The 19,297-nt window shown below is 47.5% G+C and overlaps 1 protein-coding gene across 2 annotated transcripts; it reads right to left on the reverse strand.

The window, feature by feature from the left end:
- Window positions 1–3,046: 3,046 nt before the first annotated feature.
- Window positions 3,047–19,075, reverse strand: FECH (ferrochelatase). 2 transcript variants are annotated; one of them, XM_071729813.1, is made up of 12 exons: window positions 18,815–19,075; window positions 16,694–16,748; window positions 16,499–16,604; window positions 15,157–15,276; window positions 14,666–14,814; window positions 10,451–10,585; window positions 9,975–10,081; window positions 9,200–9,298; window positions 8,649–8,756; window positions 7,949–8,113; window positions 7,529–7,588; window positions 3,047–7,075 (listed from the first exon to the last, which is right to left on the reverse strand). In XM_071729813.1, the coding sequence occupies exons 1-12, from the start codon at window positions 19,058–19,060 to the stop codon at window positions 6,941–6,943; spliced, it is 1,485 nt and encodes a 494-aa protein (XP_071585914.1). In that variant the 5' UTR covers window positions 19,061–19,075; the 3' UTR covers window positions 3,047–6,940. The 2 variants fall into 2 exon arrangements, with proteins under 2 accessions (XP_071585914.1, XP_071585915.1); XM_071729814.1 differs by lacking the exon at window positions 16,694–16,748 and having other exon boundaries at window positions 18,815–18,945.
- Between the last annotated feature and the right edge of the window lie 222 nt (window positions 19,076–19,297).

Raw genomic sequence — 19,297 nt, forward strand, 5'->3', positions numbered from 1 at the left:
CTTCCCCCGGGAATGCATTTTTCAGGCACTTAGCAGTGGGTACAGCTGGGAGGAGGAAACGAAAGCGTTTCATTAAGCTGACAAAAAGCTGAGGGATGGGCTGGGGGCCTGGCAGGACCCCTCCCGGGCTGCAGCGGCAGGGACGCTGGTCTGCTGCTCCTGCAAGGGCTTGAACTGCAGAAAAGCCCCCGTGAGGGGACAGCTCCAGCTCCGTGATGTACAACTGCCCTGACACCAGAGCCAGCAGCCTGCGTGGGCACCGGGATGTGCCACAGCAGCAAGCAGTGCTCCCAGCACTGGATGCCAAGTCCCCCCGGAACCTGGCAGGAGTGCTGGAGCATCCTTGGAACTGCCAGAGCATCCTTGGCATCTTCAGCACAGCTGGAGCATCCCCGGAGCAGAGCCACCTGCATCTCCCCACAGCACCTCTCCAGCGTCAGCCTTCCTTCTGGGGGAAAACAGTAGAAGCTTTTGCAGCTCCATGGATACACATTTTTAGTACACACGTGGTGTGGAGATGGTTAAGCAAACCAACCAGGAGGAAAATCCAGCTGTGCCACAGCAGTGTTGGTGGTGAAGCAGAAAGAGCCAGTGTCAGTGCAGGCACTCAGAGGAAAAGCCAAGGTGAGCTGTGCCCAGCTGAGATGCACCCCCTGGAAAAATGCCTCTCAGCTTCTGCACACATCAAACTCCACCAGGGACTCCAGGGCCCGTCTCAGAGAGGCGTAATGGCAGGAAGCCATAATATATTAAAACAGCAGATTAAAACAAACAAGACCACTTTGGATCATGTTACACATCGCTTGCCTCCCGCCTGACAGCAGAAGAAATCAAAGGCAGTAAAAGACAATCGTAGACCTTAATGGCCTCATAACTCGGTGATAAAAGTGCTTGTGGGAGTTGGCTGAGAGGGGCCACGGGATGCAGACCCCCCCAGCCCCCCACGATGCACTCAGGAGCACTGCAGGGGCTCAGTGCTCGTAGGGGCATCCTCGGAACCACAGTGTGCTGGAGGAACCTCCTTAGCCCTGCCTGGGGGGGTGTTCACACACTATGGATCTTCTTTAAAGATGATGGGGAGAGAATGGCTGAGAGCCCTGGATGCTGCACCCCAGCTCCCTCCCCATCACCCCAGGAGCAGCCCCCTCCTCCTCCTGCCAAGGGACCCACTGTCCTCTCCAAGAGCCAAGAACCACAGCAGCTTCACTGGCACCACAAACCCTGCAGCTCCAGCTCAGGCTCCCTGTGGGACTGGAGCTGGGTTGTGAGGGCTGCCAAGGCTGTTCTGGTGCCCACTGCTCTGTACAAGGCCCCCCAGCACCCCAGCCCCATTCCCAGAAGCCGGGGCGACACCATCCCACCCACCCCTCTCCCTCTTGGCTGCATGCATCTGCTCTGCAGTTTGAGGTCTTCCAAAGCCTTTCTGGCCTTGCTTCAAGTGCCCCAGTTTTGGGGGAGGTTGCTATTTATCCTGGCTTTTTCCAGGCACTGCAGCAGGGATGCTTTCAGCTCTGCCCGAGTATTTCTGCTCCCAGCCTCCTGTCAGGTTCTCCTCACCACCAGGGAGTGTAAATGTGTCTTCACGTGCATTTCCCAGAGACCCTGGCAACCTCACCATCAATCAGCAGGAGGTAATGTGGCTCTTTAGTACTTTGTGGGTAATGTCTCTTGACATCAAGGTAATGAGACAGAGGTTGGACTTCAAACTCCGCGTCCTTCGCAGCGGGTCCAGCCCTGGGAGGGATGAGCCCTTGCAGACCCCCTTGGGGCAGGACATGACCACAGGCACAGTCCCCTCCTCCCAGGACAATGGCAGTGACACCTGCAGCACTTTCTCCCCACTTTATGGCCTCATGATCCCTCGGCCTTTGGGGTTCAGATGTCAGCAGGCAGCCAGTCTCCTCCCAGCCTCCGAGCCCAGGGGGATAACAGCCCCGTGTCTCAGGGACAATCCATCTCCAGCTGATCCATCTCCAGATGATCCATCTCCAGATGATCCATCTCCAGGCTGACACAGAAAGGATGCTCTTCAGCCAGGCCAGTGGGATGCAAATTAAATTATCTTTTCCTGGCACTTACTGATGAGCACAAATTTAGCAGGATAACAACAGGCAGATTTTAGACCTGGTCCAGCTTGAGGAATCCCTGTGGTCCCAGCAGAGCAACGAGGTGGCAGAGGGAGAGAGGGAAAGCAGGACCCCACTGCTGCTGCATGCAGAGGAGATGCTCTCCTCACTGCCCACATCTAGGCAAGGAGTAAAAGCCCTCACCACAGACAAACTGATGCTTGATATTTTTTTACCCTAGTGCAACTTTCTAAAGGAACAGAGAGCCAGGGCTTCCACCACCTTAAAGAGATTCTTTAGAACTCAAATATATGTGACATCTAAGTTCTGCTATGCTCATTCAGTCAGATCTCCATCAGATGCAAACTGGCAAAGCCAGTGATGGGAACATCACAGGGAAGAGAGGAATAAACCCACTGCTCCCCTTCATCCCTCCATCTCCCATCCATTCCTCTCTCCCCCAGCACACTCCAGTAATGAGAGCTCACTAATGGAGCAGCTTAAGTATACAACTCTCAGCACTGCCCTAGAAAATAATCAATCCACCACTTAATTTTTAACATAAGAAATAAGCTGCCTAGAGACTGATAATAGATAATGAATAAATTAGCAGTCACAGGTGGGACTCAAAAGTAGCACCAGTCTTTCCTTCCCTGTTGCCTGGAGCCAGTTTTCGCAGAAATACAAATGAAGGAACTGGTCCCTGGGCCAGAGACAGGCAGAGCCCTGTGCCAGGACACTCCTGGGGAGTGCTGGGGACACACCTGTAGCACAGAGACATCCCAAATGTGAACCTCTGATGCACAGAGCAAAGCAGCTCTGCCAGGGAGAAATCACTGCTGCACAGCCCACTGCTGATGCCACCCAAACCACAGCCCAGGACATGCCCAGATGCTTCCTGCTGAGGGGATAAGGAAAAGTACAGAGAAAACATCAAGAACACCATAAAGGGCCCTTAACAAAGACACACAGCTCAGTTGTTCCTTCAAAAAAATTTATTGGAATTCCTTCTTCATGGGAAATAATACACAAGTAAGATTATACAAATTTTCTGTGTTAACATTAAATGGAAGTCCTTGTTCAATTTGAAACATGTCATTGGACTAAAAGCAAGTATTTGTACACATCTGGAATTAAATCATAGAAGGAACTTCTCTGTCTCTTGCATCTTACACTCCATATTGATTTCCAGCTCTCCGGGTGTGGCAGAAAGGGAAAATATCATGAACTTACAGATATTCCTGGGAAATCCTCAGACCCACTCAACTCAGCTGTAAGATCCTCCTCTCTAGAGGGAGCAGGAGGTTAGCTCAGACACCACCCCCATACCTCAGGGCATCACAGCACCACTGTTGGAAGCTATCACATTTTCTAAAATGCAGTCAGTAGTAAGGGAGCTTTTATGAACACCAAAAGAGAAAAACTTCAACTAAGAAAAAAAAAATTAAGAAAAAAAATTGCAGAGTAAAATCACAAGAGCCTAATCATGAGTAAGTTCTTCAAGACTCCCCATGTGCAAACATCCAAGTGGTTGCTTCTTGTCAGGGCATATGTGAATGATAAACACTTGTGGAGGAAATAAAGGACAGCAAAGGGGTGTAGTGGGTAATGAAGGATCCCCCCAGAGCCCTGGCTGAGGGCTGAGGGCTGGGGGAGGCTCTTCCACAGACACAGAGCAGAAAGCTGAGCAGGCTGGCTCCTGACTTAGCACCAAGTGTCTGGAATCCTCCAGGGGAAGCCAAGCAGACTGCTGGAGGGCTCAGCCTGCATCTCCCAGGGCAGTGGCCACAGAGGGCTGGCAGGGTGCTGGAGAAGAAGGCACATGAGGGGCTGAGCTGTGCTCACAGCCTGGGCTGGTACCCAGCCAACCTCACCCAGCCCGTCTGCTCGGAGAGGAGCTGAATCCCCCCTGCTCAGGAGTGACCAGCTCAGATGGCAACATCCACACTGGAAGCATCTAAAATAGGGTCAGATGAATTCCAAAACCAGCATAGGCAGAAATTCTCCCACACAAAAGCCCCAGGATAAGGAGATTTCAGTGGCAGGAGGATTCCCACTGCTGTTGGTCTGTTACTTTTATTCAAAAACATGAAGCAGAGCTGCTGGCTAACTTGCTAGGGCAGTTTTTCAAGAGGCTTTTTGATGCCACATGAAGACAAAATTATGTGTCTTAAGCTACAGGACAGAGTGACATTACATGATCTGTTCAGGAAAACAAAGAACAACACCAACTATGAGATGAGATCCATCTGCTAAGACCTAGAAAATTAAGTGATTTCTACATTATGGTCTAATAGCAGCAACAGACTTAGTAATTATCTCACTTGTGGTTAGCATACTAAAAAGTGCATTTTAAATACCTTTTATTACTGGGGACAAACATAATGCCTCCCAATTAGTGCTGGCCAATGTTTTCAGCACTCACTCCAGTAGGGAAATAAAAAGCCAATCTGTATTTATAGTATCACAATGTTCATATCAAATTAACCTTCAGTTCCCAGCTTCAGCCACTCTTCTAAATGTGCTCTGAAGGCCAATACACTCTCCAGCTGGTAGGAAAGAGGTACAAGCAGGAAGAATTTACACACCAGCCTGTTCTCCACTGACCCCTCAGTGTCAGCAGAGGAATGGGAACAGAGAAATAAGTTCTTTGTCCAACAAGAGACAGAAGGCCAGCGTCCCCTTCCCACACATCCTGCAGACAATTTTATGTTTTTGATAGCTATCCAAGGCTTTCCCATGAGCATTTCACCCTTCCCTACCCCCTGATAACCACCAATTCCACCTGAGCAGGTGCTTGGTGTCCCCTCTCCTGCCGAGGCAGCGAGCAGAGCCCGAGGGCAGGGAAGGGAGACACAAAGCCCTGGGCAGAGCAGGCACAGGTAGGAAAGGTCAAGGAAGACTTCTCTGCTAAAGCAAGGAGGGGGAGCAGCAATGCAGGAGGTCCTGAGATGGCAGGCACCTCAGCCTGTCTCCCCATGGAAACTCTGGGAAGCTGCAGTGTGGCAGTGGGGAGGTGTCAGTCGGGACATCCAGTGAGGATGTGCAGCAGGGTTTGCATCACCCCATGGCAGGACCTGGCCCACCAGCTGGCCAACAAGCATCCCTTTCATTCTTTCAACACAAAACAGAGCAAGTCAAACCCCTGTAACACCAACAGGGGCCTATTTTCTTTTTGAACAGCTCTATCCTTGAAAGCTCGGAGGTTCCAACTGCTCATGCCCCATAATTACACCCCCAAACCTAACCCTGTGAGCAGCCTTGCAGCTGCTGCTCACACATCACCATCAGCTGGATCACCCATCTGCAGAGAACAACCTGCCTGCCACACTGCCTGCCTTTCAGTGCTCATTACCTCAAGTAAACATGGAGAGCTGGCAGCTCGACTAGGACAGGTCTGGCTCAGTCCCACAGAACAGGGTCACAGCTTTGCTCCTCCCTCATCCCTCCCAGGAGGAGAGGTCCCCGTGCCAGGGAACACGGGCTGAGGGGCTGCAGTGCTTCTGTCTCCAGATGCCCCCAGTGCCCAGCTCCAGCATGCTGTGTGGTGACCACCACCCTTCCACAAAGCCCTCTCCTCTCCCCAGGCTGCCCTGGACACCACAGTCCTGGTGCTGACAGAGGGAATACTGCCCTGTATAGGTTTTTCACCCTCTACAAAACCAGTGGGTTCATCAGTGCTGGTGCACCCACACACCTGCTGAAACAAGTCCAGTCAGGTTACCAGTGTGTACTCCCAGTGCCAAAACCAGAGGAAATTCAGCTGCTGCCAAGGGTTTGTGAAGCACAGAGCTGGCAGCATCGGGGCTGCTGCTCGCAGCCATCTGCAGAGTAAATCACTCCTCACCCATCAGCTCAAGTCTAAATAACATCAGCAGTTAAGCTGGATCAATTGTACCTATGGAACTCCACAGGGACCCCACAAAAACCACAGCAGAGAGCACAGACCAGGTCTATAAAACTTGTGGAGAGCAAGCCTGACTCCCTAATTTATGTAACCAAATAGAGAAAGCCCTTTATAGTAAGAATTTTTTTAAACATTTTTTCCTAAAAGATAAACTAACATGTTTTGATCCAGGCTACTGATGGCTGGGAGATGTGAGACATAACAGTCTTGAGCATCACCCAAGCAGGCTTGTTCTTTTCATTTTATGCTCTTCAAATGCAGAGGCTTTCCTACAGATAACAAGAGTATTTTATCCAGAAAATGTAAACAAATCTTGTGCGTTCTACTATCCCAGCTAAGCTTTCACTGGAAGTTTCTGGCAGGAGAAAAACAATTAAAAAACAACCCACAAATCCTTATCATTATGTTCCAAAAAAATACACACATTCCTTAAAAAGCATTAGAAGTCACTCGATCTTCAAACTCATCTGAAAATTCCCTCAGAAGAGACAATGGGTGCTGCTGCTGGTTATTCTGTACCTTAAGCATAAGCAAAACAAACATTTGTTTGACCTGGAAAGCTGAAATTAATGCACTCGTGACAAAACTGCATAAACCCCTGCATAGGAAGTAGAGCTAATTTGTAGAAAAGTTTTTTAGGTTTTTCAGTGCATACTTATGTGCTTCTGCTAAGTCCAATCAGAACCAGATGCAGCAAGATCTTTCCACATCTTGCAGGGTGAACACCCTGCCTTCCCTGCTTGCTGCAAACTCTTCTCAAACAAAGAAAATGTAAGGGGAAAAAAAAAAAAAAAAGTCAAGTTATGCTCCCTGTTACACGAGGTCAACAACACTGAGGCCACCAGCCTGTCACTATGGACCAGCAAGGAAAACTCCTTGCTGGAAAAAGGCCAAGGGGCTTCTTTCCTCTGCACTGCTTGTCCAGGCTGCTGGTGCTGAGAAGCCCAGGGGAGCTCCTGAGGGCTGCTCAGAGCTGCTGGCTGGTGAAGAAGGCTTTTGCCTCCCTGCAGACGGGGTTGACACAGAGCGGACAGCAGAGCGTTAACTGCCTGGAGCAGATTTCATTCGACTTGATATGGGAACAGACCAAGTCTGCCAGAGCCTGAAAGACAGTTAATTAAAAACCAGAAGTGAGCACAGATCTACCTGCAGAAAATAAGACAATGCTTTAACATGGGGCCTGCAGACCAAGGAGGTTGCCAGGCTGCTTATCCATCAGAATCCGCCGCTCTGCTCCAGGGGAAAATCCTGCTTTAAAGCTACATTTGCAAATATCTTAAGATAAATGTTTTATTTAAAGACTAATCCGAAGGAACACAAAACTGTTCCTCTTTTTTGTCAAACCAAACTTGTGAAATTCTTTTAAAAATAAAAACAAAACCAAAACCAAACAAACTGTGTTAAAATAAAACACTTTGTGGTGTACAGATGAAGTACAGGGGCTTCCACCTTTGATATTAAACTCAAAGCACTCTAAAGCTGCAAGAAGACATCCACAGTGCTGCAGGAAACACACAACTGCAAACTTGTACAGCTATTGCAACAAAGAAAATACCTTGGAGAACAGTGGGTTTCCATTAAGAGACTCGGCTCTTCTGATATTTTCAACTCCACACTGAATAAAAAATAAAGAGAAAAGAATTTAAGTCTATTAGATCCTTCACTAGTTAGGCTCCAAAATCTATAGAAAAAAATCAAAACCCTACAATGCAAAATTTTACTTTGCTGCTAACAATCAATAACTCTTTCAGTAAGAATAGCAGTGGCTTCAAGAGCTAAATCTAATGAAAGAAATTCCCACCTGCTTTAGTTGCTAAAAATTAATTTAAGACAGTTCAGACTGATTTACAATTTAGAGAAAAATACATTTTTCTCCAGATCATATTGCAAGAAGCAATGACAAAACGAATTTTAAAACAGGAAGAGTAATTTCAGAGCATCACTATCCAAACAGTTAAAACAATAAAAGATTTACCTCATTTGCTAAAACCTGGGCATACTCAATATCCAGTTCATAAAGTGTTTCAATGTGGTCACTGGTAAATGCTATTGGGACCAACAACATGTTCTTCTTTCCTCTCTGGCACAGGCCTTTAATGGTCTCATCTGTCTGTGGGCCAAGCCAAGGCATTGGTCCAACCTGTAAGAAAAGGGGGAGGGAAATTAAAAATTAAAAACAACTCATCAAATCATTCTTACATTTTCTTAAGCAGGACAACACAGACCAGATTATGTTTAAGATGGAACTTGTTATTTGTACTTCTGGTCCTTGCTCTTTGCAGCAGGACTAATTAGTACAAAGTGGTACAAGCAGCCTTCATCAGGAAGATCTTCAAAAAGCAACACCTAAAAACCCCAGATGAGTGCTCAGTCCTTTCTTCTGCAAATGCCAAACTGGATGTTATGAAATCACAGGTTTTCCAATGGACATAAAAAAAAAATTTACTTTAAGACGATGCAATGTACAGAAAAAAAGCAAGAAACTGTGGATAAAAAAATCTGAAAGGTGTGAAAAGACTGAACGTGAGTAAAAGTTTGGGATTCTGTTGTAGCAGGAATGTGTGCTGAAAATGGGAAAAAAGCACTGAGGTTATGATCTTCTCAAGCTGAAAGATCATTAACTCCATCACCTGAAGAGATTTATAAGTGGCTTTCCTGCTTCCCTGAGCACATACCTTGGACTGCCACACCAGTCTGTAAGGGTTGGAGTAGTTCAGCTTCTCCATGACCCTCTGGACAGTGGCTCCCACTTCTTGAGGATAGGGATCACCACGGTTCACAACCTGCAACACAGAAACACCAGACCTTCCTATTCCAGTGGACACCTTGTGGAAAAGACCACCTGAAGGCTGGGGAAGGGGAACACACCATAAGTGATGTGGCTGTGCCCAGGGGAGGTCATCCCTGGTGCCTGGCCCAGTCAAAACTGGGAAGAACTGTTCTTGCCCAGCAAAACACATGATGAAGCTGCTTCACCAGAACACCTCCTCCTCTTCCCCCCCTTTATGATAAAAGATACATTCTTCTATCATCCCATACAGGTTATGTTTTGGTAACAGCACTGCATTTTTGAAAAATGATCCAAGAGACATTTCACTGCAGCTGCTGTTTGCTGACAGGATGTTTACTGCAACCTTGCAGAGATTCTCCTCTCAGACACCCCCCGTGCAGCCCAGCCAGTGGGGCTCTGGTGTAAATGTGACAGAAACAACCTGCTGGAACTCACAGACATGGGCAGCGAGTGAGCTGAGAAGAGGATGACAACATCTTTCCTTTTGTCAGGTGGAAACAGGCTCAGTTCCTTCTGAATGTGATCAGTGAAGCACTGTGAAGAAAAACCAAAAGCAATCAGCAATGCTGAGAGGCATTATGAGCTCTCAATGGCCCCAGACAGGCAGCTTCAGGATTGCCCTCAGAACTCCAGATGTGGAGCAATGACCCCTAGAGGTCCCTTCCAGCCACCACTGTTATGAAAACATGACCATGCTTTTAAAACAAGATGTGTGACCTGCTCACTTTCACTTGTTATCAAGCCAACACATCTGGCATGAAATAACCATCTCTCTCCTGTGACTTCACACACAGGAGACAAGAAACATTCATTCCCATAACTAAAGTGCACCCTCAAATTGAAGCACTAAATACATCCTAAATCAGCAAACATATCCACCTTCTTTCAGTGCATTCTGTATCTAAAATCTTGCAAGCTTGGTTAGAAGCTAAGACTTGATCCAAGTGATGTGTTTCCCCAGATTATTTCTGTTGTTTAACATTATACTGTGTTTCTACCAGTAGCAAATATCTCTAAAAAGGAAAATAAGCTTCTGCATTTGCTTACTTTGTTGTTTTCAGGTCAGCTGGCAATGCAAAAGCACCACGTTTCTCCTACACCAACCAATCCAAGACAAGCCCAGGGAATACCAATTTGATAACCTATCAGGCCAGTGCAGTTCACACCTCTGGTCCTGACAGGAGCTGCAAAGGCTCCTGCAGACCCCTACCTGGATGAGAAGGGGATGTGTGGGCCAGCGGTCAATGATGCTCCATTTCATCTTTGGCTTCTCCCCTTTTTTATTGTAGTAACGATAAATGGCATTTAAACTGCTTCCTGAAACACAGAGCATCCAGAGCAGAAGTTCAGTCATAAGGCATTAGCAGCCTGTCAGATTACAACAATTTTGCAGCAAGGTATTAAAGTATTTTTAAACGCTATATATATGTTTAAACTGCAACCATAAACCCAACCTGGGAACAATTATATCAAAGTTCATACAATGCACAAGCCAAGAACAATTTGCTAAAGCATTTTTTAATTATTTTAAACATTTTAATTATTGTTTTAGTTTCCACAAAGAAAGCTGACTCAGCCGTGTTCCTGAGCCTTCAGTTTATTCTGTCTCACAACAGGAACAAAAAGCTCAGAAAACGTCAACCTGACACTGGGAATGATGGCAAATACAGAAGAGGTTGAGCTCACCCGTGGTGGAGCAGCTGTACTGGGGGTACTGGGTAAAGGCAATGGCCCTCTCTATGCCATCCTTCTCCATCTCCTCAATTGCTTCTTCTGTCAGGGGGTGGACGTAGCGGAAGCCAATGTAGTACTTGTGAGGTGCTGCAGACAAAGCACAGGAAAAGAAATTGTAGAAAAAAGCAGAGAACACCAAATAATACTTCTTTAGTAAGTACAAAGTACAGAACTGGACAGACTGAAACTTGGAATGAACTTGGTGATAATCTTCAAGCTACTTTTCTAAACCACTGCCATATAAATGCATTTTGCTTTGGCCAAGTATTTTTCTTCACTGTTACTAAAATTTACAAGTGGTTTATACTATTGTTTGTTTCTTTGGGAAGCAGAATTCCTCTGGTTTCACTGAGATTAGCAGAGGCATGCTTTCCAGACTGTGGGGAGCTCTGACACTCTGCTGGGCAAGCTCTGATTTCCAGGGCATTTTGGTGAACTTGTGTCACTACCAGAAGCTGAAGTGCTAACCCAGACCAGAGTTACAGGTGTGCTCAGGGCGTTCAGGTTCCTCCATATTCCATCTCTCATCTTCCAGGTATCAGATTTGGGGAGTATGCTTGGGTTAGGGGAAGGGAGGGGAGGTTTGTTGGGTTTTTACCTCTCTCTTTTTTTTTTTTTATTTTTTTTTTTTTTTAATTATTTATTTTTAGTAGAGGACAGAGGTTCTTAGGAGAGCAAAAGCAAATTTTTGTTTTCAGGGTTTGGGGGTCAATGAACAGGTTTCCAAAAGGGAGCAGCTGTCCCGTGCTTGGTCTCCACTCCACACATTTCCACATGATTCAGAAACAGGTTTAGTCAGCCCCAGTTCTCTGCAGGAGGTACAAGAGCTCCCAGATGGCAGCAGGAGCAAATAATGACCCAACTTCAGGAGCCCCGGGGGCCAGGAACCTCATTAACATTTTAAAAGGCATTAAAAACAGAAGTCTGAGTAACCACAGCAAAGACAGGAGGAGTTTAACCTGGGAAAGGACCTTCTGGGAGAAAACACGGCCAACCTGGAAACTTCTCACAATGCTCACAGTATTATGTTTTGTCCTGGATCACAGGCAGCAAAGGAGAGATTTTCACATCTGCATACATATTAATTTTGTTGTTACAGAGAATCAGAACTACTGGAAACAGAGTGACATCTCCTTCCACAAGGAGGTGACAATCTAAAAGAAATAATGTCATCCTGTGAGCTTTCATGCTGCTGATACAAGAATCTCAGCTAAAACACTAAGAATCAATATAATTAAAAACAAGAAAAAAGCAAGATGTGGCTCTTGAAATTAACTACCATTGCAAGACATTAGCCTACCTGAAAGCAGACCTTAAAAAAAACAAAAACAAAATAAAACAAAAAACAACAAAAAGCAAAACAACAGAAATGGATTTTCCTATCATCATGTCTGTGTGATTTATTCTTACTGACTACTGAGCCCACCCAACCCCACTCATTTGGAAAGGAAGGATTCTTGTTCACTTTCAGACAGCTGCCTGTAACAATAAAGCTTCATTTTAAAATTATATTGTTCCCAGATGGCTTGGGTGAGGCTGTTTATTTACTACTTCATATTAGCTGCATTGCTGAAGTGCAACATGCCAAATGTATACTACAAGCCAGTGAATCAGTACATTGATTAACTTACACAGGAGGGAATTTCACAGGTGGTTACTGAACCTGTCTAACATGAGCTTTTCACCAACCACAAACACAGAGCAACTATAAACCCTGTGCCCCGAAAAGTCCTGATCGAGGTAAAACAAATATGCAAAGTATTTTGCCTGTCTTACCACCACAACCTCCCAGCTACTCATTAGCTCCCAAAATGCTACCTGTGAGCACACTATACTGAGAAACCTGTAGCTCAGTCTGGGAGCACATCCAAGTGTTTCAGGCTCTGGAGAAGCAGCACAGCACCTGGTACCACTGCAAGCTCTCCCAAAATGCTGAGGGACACAGCAGGCAAGTCGATTGTTAGCAATGGCCACCACCTTCCATTTTGAGAACTGCAGCAATGGTTGGGTATAAAAGGTCTCTGAACAACTTATCAGGTGTGAGGACTGCACAGGCTTCACAAAAAGCTGTCACTGAACAAAAGCAAGCAGGAGTGGCACACTGAGAAGAGCAGATAAAGTTTCTCAGCTTTATCTGCAGAAGCTGTTCCAAGGCTGACCCTGTGGGGGCTGCTGCTGCCCCACTGCTGCCAGGGGGACACAGCTCCAGCTTCAGGCTTTGACTGAACCTGCAGAGAGCACAGCTGGAATTAAGCCAGAGACCAGCATCTGAGGGGAAAAAAAGGATTGTACGTGGCTTGAGTGGTACCAGTTACACATTACAAGCTGAATAAATGAAATCAATTTGGTTCTAACCTCCCAAGAGCATCACTTTCCACCTTCCAGACCTTTATGATAGTCTTCTACTTCTGGCTCTTTTCTACCCAAGTCTGAAGCAGGTGTCACAAAAAAGTTACAAAATAGGTAGGAATCACATAGGGTGTATTGTCAAGCCTGGAGGGGGATTCCCTGACACCAGCATCATATCAGCACAGGTCAGGGAAACTGAAGGGAGAACACAGCTTGCAGCACCACACATTGTGAGGCCATTGAGCTGAAGAGAATGAAAAGCTCTTCTCTTTGACTTCTCCAGCAGTTTTTCTATCAAAACCTTCTAGTGTTCCTATTGGAACAGCAGGATAAGAAGCATTATCTGCAGCTAACACATCAGTGAGGAATTCAGCAGGCAGCTTAGCCATCCTGCTGACTGCCTCTCCTCACAAAGCTAGGCTGCTGCTTCAAGAACAGAAAGCAGAGTGGAAAGAAATACTTTCTTTTGGGTCACCAAAGGTGACCCCCAGACAGGTCATTTCAGCCAGACCCACCACCATGGTTTTGATTTTCCTGGCTTTTGTTAGAGCAGTGGTGATTCACTGCTGCCTTCTGTCCCATGAGCAGGAAGACAGAGAAAATGGCCATCACCCTTGAGCTGCTACTTCGATGTGGAAGCTTAATTTTTACTGCTGCCAATCATGTTTATTATTGGCATGATTTTACAGAAAAGGTACAGTAAGCAAATGATCTATCACCTCCAGCAAGCAGCAGAAGAGGCACAAAGACTTCTAGCACATCCAAGATGAAGTCAAATTCAACTAAACCAATTCAAATGCAGTTTAGCTAAACTGGTGCAAAGACCATCACAAATGCCCTTAACCCAGGTAAAAAATGACTCAGGTATCAGTTTGGTTGGAGGTTTTAGGAGAGACTGAACACAGCTGAATCACAACAAATTAACACTGCAGGAATATGGGCAGCTGTCTGTGTGTGCACAGCCAGCACACTGCAGCTAAGGGGGAAACCTGGGAGCTGAAGCCCTTGAGATTGTGTGATCCAGAGAGAGGGGAGGGGAGCTGTATTCACCTTTCAAGTTTTCCTATCACTAAGGAAGAACTGGCAAAGATAGAATCTGCTGCCAGCCAAGGGAAACTGTTAGGCCTTATCTCCTGCTCAGGTCCTGGGGTGCGGCTCACTGCTATCACCCAACCAAGCCTGCAATGTTCAGCTACCAACCTCCTCTTCAGGTCCTGAAATCAGGCCTAATTGGCTTTAGTTCTTTTATTTAAACAGTGACAGATTCAAACAAGTTTCAAAAGCTCTGGGTACACCCAAAGAGTAAGTGCAGAGGGACATTTCAGAGGTACAAGAGGCCTGCAGCTTTGGAGGTGGGTGCTGGGTCAGACTCCCAGCACCTTCCCACAGTCACCCATTCTTTAGGCTCAGCTGGCATAACAAAAACAAACACAAAAGGCTTTACAGCATTAAATTCTGGCCTCAGACAAAAGAATTATGTGAGATTTTACTGACACTGCCAATGGTCACAGATCTCCTCCTCATTTATGCTGCTGAAAATGCCACTCTGCACACCTTTCTCCCATGCCAGCTCCCATAAGATACATTCCCCTTTCTTATCACCTAAAACTCAACCACTTGTCTCCAGCGTAGACTTCTCAAGCTCAAGCAGGGCTTCCAGGGAAAGTTCTGACATCCTGTAGTCATACACACCAGTGAGGACTCCTATCACCTACCTTCAGCCTTCTGAAAATAAGACTCTTTTTCTATCATAGTTACCTGGATGTCTTTCAACACAGGAAGCAATAAAAACTTTTAACAAGCATAGTAGAGAAGTACCAGTGTGAGGAGACATGCTGTCCAGCAGCTTCACCATGCCTTCTCCCTGCACTGCTGTCCACTTCTTGATTGGTGATCCACCTCCAATCCTGCTGTACTGCTCCTGGATCTTTGGTGTGCGGCGCTTGGCGATGAAGGGTGCTAACTGACTGATGGATTCAAAAGGCACAGGTATTGACATCACAACCCAAAGCACCACCACTTCCCCCAAATCTCTCTGCTGCAATGGGTTTTCCCTGGCAACTTCCCCAAATTATAGCAAACCAGCATTGCATGGTTCAGCTGATGTTATATCCCACCACCCCTCCCAAACTTACTAGGTGACAGGAAATCACAATTTGCAATTAGGAGAGAACCATCTCTTTATGTCTATTAACACCACTAATAATAACATCATCTGTTGCACTGACTGCTCCCAAGATGAAGCAGTCCCAAGGAATGCTGACAGCAACACCCAACACTGTACCCCAGCAGTTCATAGTGTTTCTCACTTTTGGGCTGGCATCGTCATCAGGTCTCGGTCCAGGAAGAGACGAAGTAAGAAATCGTGCACATCATCCAACCTCTCTGGACCCCCCATGTTTAACATCAAGATTCCTGTCTTAGGTTTCCTGTGGAAGCAAGAGATATCCCAAATCCAAGTTACCTACTGCTGCTACTATTGTTGTTGTCATTACTATTACTGTTATCATCCTCCTGCATTTGTCTTTTGCAAAAGCAGTCTCATTTAGAAGTTCATCCTGCTTATATAAAAAATAAGAACTACAAGCATGGAAAGACAGGGAACAACTATTTGCATGATCCTTACTTTCTTTTAGGAAAAAAAAAAAAAAAAATAATCACTTCACAACACAGAGCTGAACTGGAAATATGAGAAAATTATCTTGGAGCTGAGGGCTGCAAAGGAAGTTACAAAACAGGGTCTGAGGAGCTATCTCAGCTGACCACCAGCTGTAGATTCCAACAAAACCAAGCAGCAGCTTCCACAGAAAATGGATGCACTGCCCACACAGGAGATGATTACTTTGCAAACACAGCTCATCTCCTGAAGCTGTGAAAGCAGCATAGAGCCATTCGACACACAAAGTAAGAGCAAGGATGGATTTGTTTGGGCTGTTCTTTTTTTCCCCACAATGGGTTTTCTGTCCAGGTGCAGGTCCAGCACACTGTTTTAAGGATAAGGTCCCTCTGAGCACAGCAGAGTGGAGCAGATAATGGTATCAGCTCTTACAGACAGGGCTGCTGATCACAGCCCCCACCCAAGAGGTGGATTTCCCCACTGAATCACTTCCCCTGCCCGAAGGAGCTGGGTGCCCAGGAGCTCTGGCCTCCTGAGCAGACTGAGCTGAGGCTGCAGAGGGAGATTTGCCCTTCTCTTGTTACAGGCAGCTTTAGGAAGGGGCACTGAGAGAAGCCCGATCCGCACCAAGGGGCTGGGACCTTGGCTTCCATTTCCTTCCTCCTGGAGTGTCTGCCAGAAGGTTGCTGAATAAAACCCAGGAAGAAGGAACTGAACCTCAAATAACAATATCCTACTGTTTGTTCTTCTGCTGCCTCTGCACTGCCTCAGGCCCTGCATGGGTCACAGCCTGACTGCACTGCTCTGCAGGGAGCAAGGCAAGGCCAGCCCTGCCCCACAGAACAGGGCCAATAGGGCAGAGGGAACACAGACAGACAGATAAAGGCAATCACACAAGCACAAAAACACGCGATCCAGCCCTGTGGCTGCCACATTTTACTGCACAGTGAGCTTTGCTCTGCTGCACCCCATATCAGAGGGACACAGAGGGACACGCCAGCGGGTCACACCCACCCAGACCCCACAGCACTTACTGTGCCTCGGGCTGAATTTGAGGTTTTGTGCTCTCCATCACGGCGGCTGCAGTTGCCTGACCCCTCCATCGTACCGGGACCCTCAGCTGACTGCTGCTTTTCACAGCTGGAAGAGAGATAACAGCACACTGATAACCTTGCACTGGGCTGGGGGGCCCCCTCCCCAGATAGGCACAAATCCCTCAGCAGCCACACCAACGCCCATGGCAGGACTCTTCTGCTTGGCATTTTCTTCCTTAAGCCCCAGACCCTGGAAGCAAAGAAAGTTGTGAAATTGCAAGCTTCTGACCTTCTTTAAACATTCTGTACACTAAGAGCTTTTCAGATACCAGGCAGAAACCTCAAACCAAATAAAAGCCTCACTAATCTTCAAGCTCCAATTTTAAGTCCAAAATAACTGGTGACCACACAAGAGAAACCAAGCAGGGCTGACACACTAAGGGAGCAAGTATGTCAAGCTGCCTAACTCCCCATGGCACAGGCATTCCTGGGCTAACTCTAGAAAAGCAAAATATTTCTACACCACCTCTACAATGTATGCTAGACATCTGTAAATTTAGGGACTGGCTATAAGCGCTCTGCTCCTTAGTTTGACGCTGTGGCACTCTGCTCCTTAGTTTGACCCTGTGCTGGGTCAGCAGCAATTTCAAGATCTGCTTACCCAGGGATGTGAGCAGCCTTCTTTCTCACTAGCCAGAGTAGGCAACTTCTATTATTCCTGGATTTCAACATCAGCCAAGATACAGCCCCAAATCAGGATAATTTATTTCCCACATGCTGCTTTTTCAAAAGCCTGCTTTGTTTTCCTCAGGAGTTCATAGTCATTACAAGATATTTTTTAGTGCAACAATAGTGTGAATTGACCAAGATGAAAAAAAAAATTGTTAAGTGCCACATCCCTGCCTTTCCAGCAATTGTTTGGTGTGACACTTCCCTTGTCAGACTGCAGGAGTTCAGCAGCAATTGAGCCCCAATAGCACAGACCTCCTCAGCAGCTGATCCACCTGCTGAGAAGAGCATCTTATGCCTCACAGTTCCCTAATAACATCCTGAACAGATGCTGAACACCCTCAAAAGCTGCTGAAATCAATGGCAGTGAAAATCATGTTGCAAATCCATCTTCTTTCTTGGGATTAACAGAGTGTAGCTGCGGACACCTCCGACAAAGAGGTTACAAACTAAAGCACTTCAGTTCAAGCGTTGCTGATGCCTGAATGACTCTTTTCAAATATTTACCTTCTTCTTCCAGTTCTTAGGTTATTACATTTTGAGGCACTGACACTGATGTAAATCATATAGAACAATAACAAGAGAAGGTTTAATGTCTGCATTGATCCTCCCGTGCTGTAAATAAACGCTGGCAAGCATCTGCTTTCCTTACCACCAGGCTTGTGCACATTTCTGCCCGCACCATAGGGCACAGGATGCAGAGCATGAGGGATGTGCAGGGACTGGAGCTGATGGAAGGCTGATAAATGTGCTCTTTTGTCAGTTTCAGCAATGGCACAATCCTATTCCCTGCTGCAGCCCGGCCCTGAGGAACCCAGCGCCCACCGGCTGCAAGGGACGCACAGCACAGCCTCTGGGAAGGCAGAAGTTATTCCACCAGAAACTGGGCAACGTTTTATATTTACAAGGAGTGAGGAGGAAGAGCAGCAGGAGCAGGGGAGCAGGATGGTGCTGCAAAGGCAGCAATGGACACGTCCAGAGGCCCAGTAACCCCAGCACCCTGACTGGGGCTGGATGGTGCTCACACCTCCGCACCGCACACCCGCCCTTCTTTTAGAAATGTGAGCTGTGAACTGTTAAACGAGGGTGATTTTCACATGAAGTGCTTTTGGAAAGTACAGCGCCTCATTCAGAATTAAACTCCTGAGCGGGAAAAAAAAACAACAAACAACAAACCCACAAACAAACCAACCAAGACACTTCAAGGCACCAAACAGTGAAAAATCGAGACTGACAGCAGCAAAGGACAAACTCAAATGAGAAAGCCGCAAGCCACGCTTCATTCAGAGGAAGCCCCTCGTTATCCCGCCGGGCACTGAGCCCGCATTCCCCAGGGTCTGGGCAGCGCAGGACGCGTGTCCCGGGCAGCCGCTCGGGGCGGCCGCAGCCCCGGGGCTCCCCGCAGCCCGGCGCGGAGGAGCGGAGGCCCCGGCTCCGCGTTATGCAAAGCCAGAACACCGGGGTTGTGTAACGCGGTCCCGGCCGTCCCGCCGCCCTAACGCTTCCCTGAGCCGAGACCGGCGGCCCCCAGCCTTCCCCCGGCCCCTTCCCTCAGCCCCTCCTCGGGGTCGGTACCCACAGACTCACCCTGACGCGCCGCCCGCCCGGCGCCGGCAGCAGCAGCAGCAGCGGCAGCACCGACCGCGGCCGCCATCTTGGCCGCGACCGCCCGCATTCCCCCAGACGGACCCGCCGCCGCCCCTCCGCTTCCACCGCCCCGCCGGGCCCGCAGCCGCCCTCCGGCACCGCCCCCGCTGCCCTGCGGAGGCGGAGCCGCCGCATCGGGGTCGAGCCTGGATCCCCTCGGGCTGCGGTATCCCGGCTGCCCGGCATAGTCCCTGAGAGACCGTTACCCGCAGGGCTGGGGAAGGAGGGGTCGAGCTCCCCGTGAGCAGCACAACCCCCGGAGAAGCTTTCAAAAAATAGGATTTAAAACAGGTTTTGGTTTTTGTCTTTTTTTTTTTTTTTTTTTTTTTTAAATCCTGGGAGGCATTCTGAGCAGATCAACCACCACCTCAGCTGCACAGATGCGCAGCTGCACAGAAAGAGGGTAGATTTGGGCTGGACATT

Source organism: Heliangelus exortis, chromosome W (genome assembly GCF_036169615.1).
Source record: "Heliangelus exortis chromosome W, bHelExo1.hap1, whole genome shotgun sequence".
NCBI lineage: Eukaryota > Metazoa > Chordata > Aves > Apodiformes > Trochilidae > Heliangelus > Heliangelus exortis.

What these genes read in the sequence shown, in the direction of transcription:
- FECH (XM_071729813.1), bottom strand. Translation starts at nt 19,060, where the DNA reads ATGCCGGGCAGCCGGGATACCGCAGCCCGAGGGGATCCAGGCTCGACC. An exon ending in CGGGCGGGCGGCGCGTCAGG is followed by an intron (nt 16,749 to 18,814) that starts GTGAGTCTGTGG and finishes CTTTGCTTCCAG; the next exon opens with GGTCTGGGGCTTAAGGAAGA. An exon ending in CAGCATGTCTCCTCACACTG is followed by an intron (nt 10,586 to 14,665) that starts GTACTTCTCTAC and finishes CTTTGTCTGCAG; the next exon opens with CACCTCACAAGTACTACATT.